Source organism: Amblyraja radiata, chromosome 29 (assembly GCF_010909765.2).
Source record: "Amblyraja radiata isolate CabotCenter1 chromosome 29, sAmbRad1.1.pri, whole genome shotgun sequence".
Classification (NCBI taxonomy): domain Eukaryota; kingdom Metazoa; phylum Chordata; class Chondrichthyes; order Rajiformes; family Rajidae; genus Amblyraja; species Amblyraja radiata.
This window is the reverse complement of record NC_045984.1, coordinates 17,740,272-17,750,838: the sequence shown is the minus strand read 5'-3', so window position 1 is coordinate 17,750,838 and position 10,567 is coordinate 17,740,272. Positions and strand designations below refer to the sequence as shown.

The window sequence follows — 10,567 nt, the reverse complement described above, 5'->3', positions numbered from 1 at the left end:
CTGCGGGGAAACCTAGACCATGGTGTATTCTGTACCACTGCTGGGCATCCTACAGGCAACATATCTTGTCTCTGAACAAGGAGGGTATGAAGAAGGGTCTCGACCCAAAATGTTACCTAATCCTTTTCTCCAGAAATGCTGCCTGACCTGCTGAGCTACTCCAGCTTTTTTGCGTTTGCGTATATCTTGTCTCTATATCTTGTTTCTACCAGCATTGACCTGCAATGCTTAAAATCTTAGAGCTCTTCAATAACACTTAGCTTCCTGTGTCTTGTTGACTAGTGGCTGATAAATCTGTTCCTTCACTTCCTCCCAGCGTCTGATTCCCAAGCTTCCTGCTGTCTGGTCTTCCCTCTCACAGAATCACCAATGCAACCTTACTCCAACTTCATCCTCCTCCTCTCTGTGGCCATCCTTCTGAGCAAGGCCTCGGCAGTGGGGGGTGGGAGGTAACCAAACCACACATTTTTATATAGGAATACTGGTCCACAGATACATTCTGCAGTGCAGTTGTCAGGTGCACACTGGAATTCCTGGCATTCCCGATGGTTTACTCTATTTTAACGGTGCCGTGAAGTATTTCCAGAATTCATTTATTTTCCCCCTGATTTCCAGTAACCACAATATTTTTCTTTTGCGTGGAAATTTATCCCACATCTGCAGATTTAGTTCATGCGTTGTGTACTACACAGAATGGCTGCAAATCATCAATCCACAGGTGCCTGGAATACTGTATGTACTTTACCAGGGAGCTGCTGATGCCATGGCAATGGGGCCCTTAATTGCCAAAGGTATATCAAATTTAAATAAATGCTCCCAATTACCTACTTCTTGGATATTTGCAAACATTATGACGAGATTGTTTTGAAGGGGAAAATGTCTCATCAGGAGTGTGCATTTACGTGCACGACCTAATCAGAGAACAGACTTTATGTGGATTCTTTATAGCATTATAAATCAAACAAATGAACAAATTTGGCTCTATGAAGTATTGGCACTCACCCACACAGCAGCGTCAAATAAGATATTTTGTAATAGTTAGACGATACAGCTACTAATTATTAAAACCAAACACTTCATTGATATGGAGGTACAAGGTAGACAAAAATGCTGGAAAAACTCAGCGGGTGAGGCAGCATCTATGGAGCGAAGGAATAGGTGACATTTCGGGTCGAGACCCTTTCTTCAGGACTACAAGGAACTGCAGGTACTGGCATCTTGAGCAAATGCAAAGTGCTGGAATAACTCAGCGAGTCAGGCAGCATCTGTGGATGGAATGTATAGGCAATGTGTTACATCGGGGCCCTTCAGACTCCAATGTTTCTTCTTTCCTCGATGAAAGAACAGCTCAACCAACCCTCTGCCTTGGACCCTTGGACACATAATATAATATCAGAGGACAAATCACTGACTCTGCCAAGCTGAAAAATAAATCCAATGTAATCTGTTGGGAAGGAGCATCAATTTATTTGTTGTCTTTGTCACATTCTCTTCAAATATTCTTGCTGTTCATTCATACTGCCAAGGGCACCATAGACTACCTATCATTCCATCAATACTGAACATTTACAGTTACTTACTGGTGAAGTAGTTTCTCCCTTCAATGTTGGATGTCCAGACAATCTGGCTGTCAGTAGCTGAGCTGATAGATTTGAACTTTTGAATTATTGATAGAGCTGATTTCAAATTCTTAGATTTCTATGATAGGACCCAAAATGATATCTAAATTACTGGAAATACTTCAGCGCACTGCAGCACCTCTTTATCCACAGACTAACCGTCAAACCCTCTCTGGAGTTATAAAAATAAATATTATATTAAAAAACCCAACAACTTGGCCTTCTGGAGCAGCAGTGGCCCAGCTGTTGCCGCACAACTCCAGGATCTGTCCTGACCTTGGTTGCTGAACGTGTGAAATTTGCACATTCTTCCTGTGACCGCGTAGGTTTCTTCCTATAACGCTTGAGGGCCCATTCACCTGTCGTTTTAATTCTCCAAACTACACTAATCTCCACATCTTTGGCCACCTACGCCGCTCCAACAAAGCTCAACTTTTAAACAAGGGGAAGAAACACCTCATGTACATTGTAATTTTCTGCATTCAATGCTGAATTCAACAATTTCATCATTCCATCACTGCATCTAGTAATCCTAGCATTTTTATTTCTCTTCGCCCCCTGTCCCCCCCCCCCCCCCCCCCCCCCCCCCCTCCACTTTTGGTAACTCCCGATTCCATTCACTCACTTCAATTTGTACCACCCATCAAGCATACATTTTAGTAATCTTCACCTCTATCCTTCCACTGGCATTACCTCCTTTGATGTACTCAATCTTTCCTGGAGTCCAACCTACCATGGACATTCCCTTCTATTCTCTCCACTATACTGCAGGCAACACAGTGGAGCAGCGGTACAGTTGCTGCCTTTGACCCTGTCCCACTTAAGAAAGGAAACCTCTGGAGACTTTGCGCCCCATCCAAGGTTTCCGTGCGGTTCCCGGAGGTTGCAGGTAGTGGAAGCAGGTAGTGAGACTGACAAAAACCTCCGGGAACCGCACGGAAACCTTGGGTGGGGCGCAAAGTCTCCAGAGGTTTCCGTTCAGGTTTCCTAAGTGGGACAGGGGCAGTGCCAGAGACCCGGGTTCATTCCTGACAACAGGTGTTATCTGTACGAAGTTTATAGGTTTTCTCCAAGTGCTGCCGTTTCCTCACACATTCCAAAGATATGAAGGTTTGTAAGTTAATTATCTTCTGTAAATTGTCTCTAGTGTGTTGGATAGAACCAGTGTACGGGTGATTGCTGGTCAGCATGGATTTGGTGGGCCGAAGGGCCTGTTTCCATGCTGTATCAATAAACTAAACAAACTAATACCTACAACCCGCAAACTTTCTTTGCAATAGGGCTACAGGGCAGGGTTTTTTTTCAGTGGTGGGACTATTGAAGCTGCAAGTGATTATGGCGTTACATACACAAACAGAATTCAGCAAATGGAACATACAAAAATTCAAAAATTGAATGAAACAATGGCCTTTATTACAAAATGTTTGGAATTCAAATGGGTCTTATTCAGAAAGACCTGTGGAAATTCAGAATATCCCACCATCCCTGCTCAAGCAAATTGCAACACTACAAATGTAACTGGTGCTGCAGTAACATAACAATTTACAGAGATCAGCTGCACATGGTGATCACTAAGATACGTGAAAGTGGCTGAAATATATTTGGCCGAAACATGAATTGTTCTGATTCCACTAACACACTTTCCAGCTTATCCCTGGTTAATGAGAAGGAAGGTTAATTGATCTTTATGTAAATTCTAAGCTACTTTTAGCGAGAAATGTAAAAAGCAAGTTGCAAAATGTGCACATTGGTATTGCCCCATGGCACACCATACACTTTCAGTTCTGATGAGGGATCATCGAACTGGAACATTAACTGTTTATCTCTCTCAACAGATGCTGGTTTGACCTGGAATAAAGCCCCGGTTTTCTGTTTAATCTCAAGTTCCCACTGTCCACGGCATTGGATTTGTTGTGATCGGCCCACAACACTGAAAGTGGACAAAATAACGAAAATGTTCTAATCAAAATTCTGAAGGCTGCGTCTGGTTGGGATCACTTCAACTTGCTCGTTAGCATCTGTCACACTGTTACTTGGTTGCATCTTGTCTGTAACCACCATGTAAAAAGCACATACTCCAGACTGCATTTTGCGGTTTCTTTTTATTATTAGTGATGTAAAGAATTTGATAAATTGACACCACAGAAGGAAGGCAAATGAACACAACATCTGTAACAGGCTGGGAAAGAAAGATTCTTAAGGAAGCTAATGAGTTACATCTCATCAGTTTATCCAGGCATTTGAAGAGTTTGACGACAGGAATACAATCGGAGAACCTGTCCAAAGATCGAAGGGGAACCAACATTGAGGACTAAACGCCAACTGCATCTTCTGCTCAGGTTTACTTGGCACGGAAAAATAAAAAGTGAGGACAGGGGGAAGAGGTAAAATTGAAAGGGCAAAGGGCAATCTCTCAAACTGGCAGTGCCTCTTTGCCTTGCATTGCCAGCGGCAAGGGTTAAAGTAGGGAGACAATGATGACGTTGACACTATTTTAGAAATCTCTTGACTGCAAATGCCTCTTGAAATGGGGAACATAGTGCAAAGAAGTTCAGCACCCAGATCCATGGAGGAGTGCTCCCTGACCAGTATAAAAGCTAAGCACATGTACAGACATGCTCCATGTATCAGGCAAAGAGCGGCTAAAATCAAGCGGTTATTTGGCTTTGGTGCATCAGAGGACTTTTTGGTTTTCTTGCTTAATCCAATTAGGGCTCCCAGGAGTGAGATGGCTCAATCTAAATGAATCGCTCATTCCATTAATAACTCTCCCGGAGCAGGCAGATCCAGACAACAGCCATTCCTCATTTACATGCTGATTCTGGACTTAAAGTTTGTGCAGATGGACAATTACCTTTACACAGTTCCTTCTGCCATCATTCACATGTACTTACTGCAACTGTGAAAACTATCCACCACAGGCACAAACCTATTTGAGGATATTCAACAGTCCAGGGGTTCTTTAGAATGAGCATAATTCATAAGAGGTGAAGGCATCACCAGACGTCCCTTAGGTCACTGTACTCCCACCACGCCAAAATGGAACTAAACAAGGGTGCAGGGATTACGAGGCTTGACATTCAGTGCTATCAAATTTTCCAACTAGTACCACGAAGCAACCTCACTACAAGCATTGCTAAAATGTATCCACCATCATTCCAAAGTCTCTGCAGGACCAGTGATGCTGCCTGATATCCTTCTAAAAAAAATACAGAATTACATACTGACATTCATATACCTTGGCGCATGTGGATACAGTTGTTGGATCGACAATTCAATTACCAGCCAGCAATACAGAATGGGCACTGTGTGCACCTGTGGCTAGCTCTGTAAGCCCAAGGCAAAGGAAAACAGAGGTTCTTGCAAAGGCATCTTTTACTGAATATCTACCACCTGCAGTGAGGAAAACAGGCTGGAATCCGACTGCCCTGTTCTGCAAAGACTTTTAGTTTAGTTTATTGTCTCATTCAGCGACATGTTTAATGGTAGCAGAATTCACGGTTCCTAATTCTTGGGGTAATACTGTTACTCCTAGAAAAATGTGTAGAAAAACAACTTGAAAAACAAATTGTAGGGCAATAAAAAATTCAAAGAAAATGTCTTTGAAATAGAGCGATTAAAAGATAATAATCAGTCTAAAATGCTCCAAATTTGGAGGCAGAGGCGGTATATATAGCACTATGTGTCCTTAAACTTTAAGGACACTTTTACTTGATCATCCATCAGGTTACTTCAGGAATGTGCTGAACTTGGCCACAGATGCATGTATCCATTCATAAGGTCAACAACAGAGGAAGCATCAAACATTTCTATGCATCATACTGCCTTCATAAAGACAATTTGCTGAAATTGAGGATGCCACAAACATGCAAGGGAGATTTACAAATACACTAGCAAGAAATACATGTTATCTCCAGACCAATCAATAAATGACCCCTGCCCTCCCTCCTTTCCTTTCAAATTCTCCAGAATATGTTGCTTCTACTTGTTAATTCGTTCAAGGACCTTCCAGAATATCCTAGGTGGCTGAGTCATCAAAAAACTATGCCGGTAGTGGACACACAAGCAGAGGTTGATGAATATCTCAACATCCCCATATTGGTTTTCACAAGGCAACGGCAAGAAGCTAATCAGTGTTGGCCCAAGGTACCATCTTAGTGGCAGCTCCCAATACTCAGACCAAAGTGTGGCCTCATTCTGGCTCTTCTGCGAGCAGAAAAATCATAAACTCAGTTGCTTTAAAGGCCATAAGGAATGAGGTCCAAACTAATGGTGTCCACCTCCCCTGGAGACAGGACCAGTTACACATTCCCTCTGCTGCCAAAGCAGAAATGAGCTAGCTTTCAAACTAGGACAAGCCCAGGTTGAAACCTTTGGTCATATACCTCTAATCCATTGTGCACAGTGCCTTCAACCACAGCACACTTGGTCAGCTCTCTGGGTGTACAAGTGTAAATAGCATTGTGTTACAGTCATTAACCCCTAAGGTTCAACGATCAGCTGTGCAGATCAATTGCACTCTTTCTAACACTATCTTTATCACTTTATACAGTATTACACACATGCAGGTCTAAAAGCACAGTAGTATACATAAGATGCATTTCCTTTCAAGTGACCAGCTATTGGAATAATCCCTCAGGTTTATGAGCCAAGTCAGCCTTTGGTTTGGGGGAGGGGGAGATACAAAGACAAACTGAGAGAGGAAAGCAATTGCAAAGATTAACAAATTGGTCATTCTGTGGCAACACAGGAATGAATCTACTGGCAGTTCAAAACAAAAATTGGGTGTCCATACTGGTATAATTGTTAGGTCCAACGTGGACCTGCCTGGGTGGCTGCTATTCATTCATTGCAGCAGTTGGCAGTGGGGAACAGATTGCAGAATTCAAAGTCCAATGTTTATCGGCCAATGTGAATGGTCACCAACAAATGGAAAGCAATGGGATGGTAACGCCAGCTCCTAAATCACTGAGGATGGATCCTACATGACTATGAATATTGTTATATTTCTACAACAAAACAAATATTTGGAGGAAACTTGGGCACATTTTTATACTTGCGAGGACAACAAGGTACTCTTCTTGGTTTTGTGGACATTATTCCTTAGCGCCTCCTTAATGAAATGCAATTAGAATGACTGGCAACTCTCCTTGAAGTCCATCATGACCATGGGTGTTCGGTTTCAGCACTTGGGGAATCGAGACACAACCAACAAAGGACAACTTTCAGGTAATGAAAATTCCACTTGCATCAAACACAACAGCTGAGCAATGGGGACAAAGTATAAACCCATCAAGAACATTCAAAATGAGCACTCAAAAGTTCAAGCTGAAGTTCAGACTGACGGGTTAACTTGCTCAGGTGCTCAGGGAGAATGAAGTCAAAGAAACTCAGTTTACTTATTCATGGGGACTAAAGCAACAGGAAGATTTGGCGACGGCATCAGGATGGAGGGGTAATGGAGACAAGGGGACAAACAATATCTGCTTTCATTTCAGTCCGTGAATGAGTGCATTTAACATGCTTTACCTTCTTCATGAATGTCAGTGCTCTGACAGTGACCTGAAACATGATGAATACATTTAACACTTTTACACAATCCACTGAATTGGATCTCTCCTCCCAATCAATCTTCAGTTGCAACCTTGCTTCACTGTGTCCGTAGCTGGTAGTCTACAAAATAAAGGGAGAAGATAGGATTAAAAGGCGCCACGAATATTTGCACAGAACCCCAAATTAAAGAGTAAAAGGTTCAGAACATGCAACAAAACACTACCTTGCAAAATGTAAACTGCAGGCTGCACACTTTATAACTTTCATATATGTGTGGTCTGTAGTACATCAACTCACACTCTATTACTCTCTACAGATTCAACAAGGAACAAACAAAGCTGCTTCTTTTGAATATCTGCAGCAACATGACACTATGTCCTGTGATAATACCATCTGCTTAACATCCTAATCATGTGCAAAGCAAATGGGATGGAATTCATTTAGGCATGTAATGTCAAGACCATGATGTACCATAACTTGTATTTACAGATTCTGTTGCTCTGGGTTACATTTTGGGATTGCTACAACCTCTGCTTTGGGTCCTCACAACAACTCGCCTTATCCATCCTGAAGGCAAAAACAAACACATGTAACTCACCCTGGCAATTCTTGCATCCCTGTAATTCCAGCAGAGGTTGCTGCACAAGTGAGGAGAGACACCGCACAGCAAACATTCATCCTGCTCACTGCTACCTTGGCCAAATCAGACAACTCGGCATTAACTACAGGTCATAACCTCACTGCTCTCCTTTCCTTCCTGGACGCAAGGGATCAAATGCAAAATGACCACGTATTCCCTATTGACTCAAATATGCTTCATACTTAATTTTAGAAGTGCAAATGCCAGATTAATACAGTACAGAGTGCTCATTTAAAGCTCAAAATCTCAGGAGCTGGTTTTCTTATGGAAAAGCGGCTGTGTTGCAAGTGACCAGGAATGCTCGGCACAGGTACGGGAAGCAACTTTATTCTCTATTGTTTCATCGCTTAATTTATGACTAAAAACTTTAGTTACATGGCTAACAAATTCAAAATTGTCAGCATCTTCCCCAATTTCTTGATTAGAAATGTCTAAACCTTTTCAGCATTGTAAAAAGAAACTTTGTAAGGCATCTATCAAAAATTAAAGCAAGGTCATTCAAAGCAAGGAGTCCATTGCCCTGCACAAATATATCACAAATAGGTCAGTTGGAATAGATTCTACTTAGTTTAACTCACTGCTAACAATATGCATTGATATCTGAAATCCCTGCGATGGATTACTTCTGGCAAGAGATGAAATTACATAACTACGTGGTCTGGAAAGATAGTAGGGAATAACTAGTTCAACCCCTAAAATCTAGTAAATTAGTTGATCGATCCATATCATAACTCATAGTTTCGTCTAGTAATCATACCCTTTTTATTGCCCAATTTAGCAAGAATCTAACTCCAATTATCTCGCCCTGTACAGCCTTGGGGAAAGAGGGTTCAGCATTAGCACCACTTTTGCAAAAAAAAATAATCACTTCCTGATTTCTACTTTGAAAGGTTAAGTTTAATTTTAAGATTAGAACTCTCCTTCTTCCTGCCAATTCTATTCCTCCTCCTGACCCCAAGAATACATTTTCTCTCTGTCTACTGTATCAAATCGGCAAACACTAATGAGATCTTAAGGGGTTGGACAGGCTAGATGCAGGAAGATTGCTCCCGATGTTGGGGAAGTCCAGGACAAGGGGTCACAGCTTAAGGATAAGGGGGAAATCCTTTAAAACCGAGATGAGAAGAACTTTTTTTCACACAGAGAGTGGTGAATCTCTGGAACTCCCTGCCACAGAGGGTAGTCGAGGCCAGTTCATTGGCTATATTTAAGAGGGAGTTAGATGTGGCCCTTGTGGCTAAGGGGATCAGAGGGTATGGAGAGAAGGCAGGTACGGGATACTGAGTGGATGATCAGCCATGATCATATTGAATGGCGGTGCAGGCTCGAAGGGCCTAATGGCCTACTCCTGCACCTAATTTCTATGTTTCTATGTTTCTATCCCCCCACAATTTTTTTATACTCAAGTGAATAAATACATCAAGTTAATCAAATCTTCACATATAATTTATGGCTAGCATTCTGAAATGGGCAACAGCATGGCAGAAATTCCTCACCTCCCTTTAGTCCGAAGGATATTAGGATGTGGCCTGTTGCAGCTTTCATGATCTCTATGCTTCAAAAGCCAATAAGCTAACTGAAGATGGTGGGGCTGGGACAGAGTTGAGAGGGCAAAAAAAGAAAGAGCAAAGCAGCCACCAGTCCACAAGCAATATATTGTCACTACGTAACTACAAAAAATATATGCCAATGCATTGTGACAATGAGGTTGGGAGTTTGCAGGTAGGCACTAGCCAAAAACTGGTCAAAGGTATTGTCAAGAACCAAAGATTTCTTCTCCTTAAATCGGATGACTACATTGCTAAAGTTGTAAGTCTATTTAATAAGATCTCCACCCACACAATCTTACATCTGTATCCAGTTTGTGTGCATTCTCACGAACGCCATCTGAAATAGTTTCCTTTTTGTGACCGGATCAAAGGGATTTTCCCAACAGATCATTTCAGCTGCTGGCAGGACAATCGCTCCGAAAACTCACCAATTTCTATTTCCTTGCCCCAGAGGCTTTGCTTTGTATGTCTGTCTTGTGTGTAAGTTTTACATACAAAACCTTAATGGAGCCACATGAACATATGTTCCATTTCAGGCCAAGTGTCCCTCAGACAATAACTTTATACTTTTCAACAGCTCCAGTTTACTCATCACTTGCAGATTTTCAAATTAAGAGTAAACTGGCACATGGATCGCAAATACTACAGCTAAACCCAAAGTTTTGTTTTATATTAATTGCCTGGGTAATCATCTGAGACATATAATGAAGGGATGAATAACTCCCACTGAATCACTAAATGGTTGATGTCAGGTCCAAAGATACTTGATCTTTGGTCATGTCTGAACTGGCTCTATGCAAGAGCAATCCAGCTAGTCCCAAACCTCTACTCTTCCCTCAAAGCCCTGCAAATTTCTTCCTGTCAGATACCTATGCAGATCTCTTGCAAACACTTCATTTTCATCTTTGGTGAAGATTGGTGTTAAGTACACGTTTTGTAATTCAGTCATGCCTTCTTCCCCCCTTTAAAACAACTTCTGCTTTACTCAAATTGTACTTCACTACATTTGCAAATCAACTTACAAACAAGCCCATTACAACCCACAAGAGTTCCTGCTATGGGAGTAGAAGCAGTGCCGTGGTGTACATAGTTTGGCTGCAACTCTCCTCATTCCATCTAAAGAGTTGCAGAAGAGTTACTAGGAATACAGCAAATTCCTGTCCAGTGATTCCACAACATCATAAACACACAGCATTATATTCTCA

The 10,567-nt window shown here is 41.8% G+C and overlaps 1 protein-coding gene across 1 annotated transcript in view; it reads right to left on the bottom strand.

Annotated features, from left to right (window-relative positions):
- Positions 1-3,010: 3,010 nt before the first annotated feature.
- The window catches only part of ap1m1 (adaptor related protein complex 1 subunit mu 1), an 82,122-nt gene continuing 74,565 nt past the window's right edge, over positions 3,011-10,567 (bottom strand). Inside the window, exon 12 of the mRNA XM_033046713.1 lies at positions 3,011-7,292. Within this exon, the coding sequence (XP_032902604.1) occupies positions 7,270-7,292 (23 nt within the window). The 3' untranslated portion in view covers positions 3,011-7,269. The remainder of the gene's footprint in view (positions 7,293-10,567) is intronic.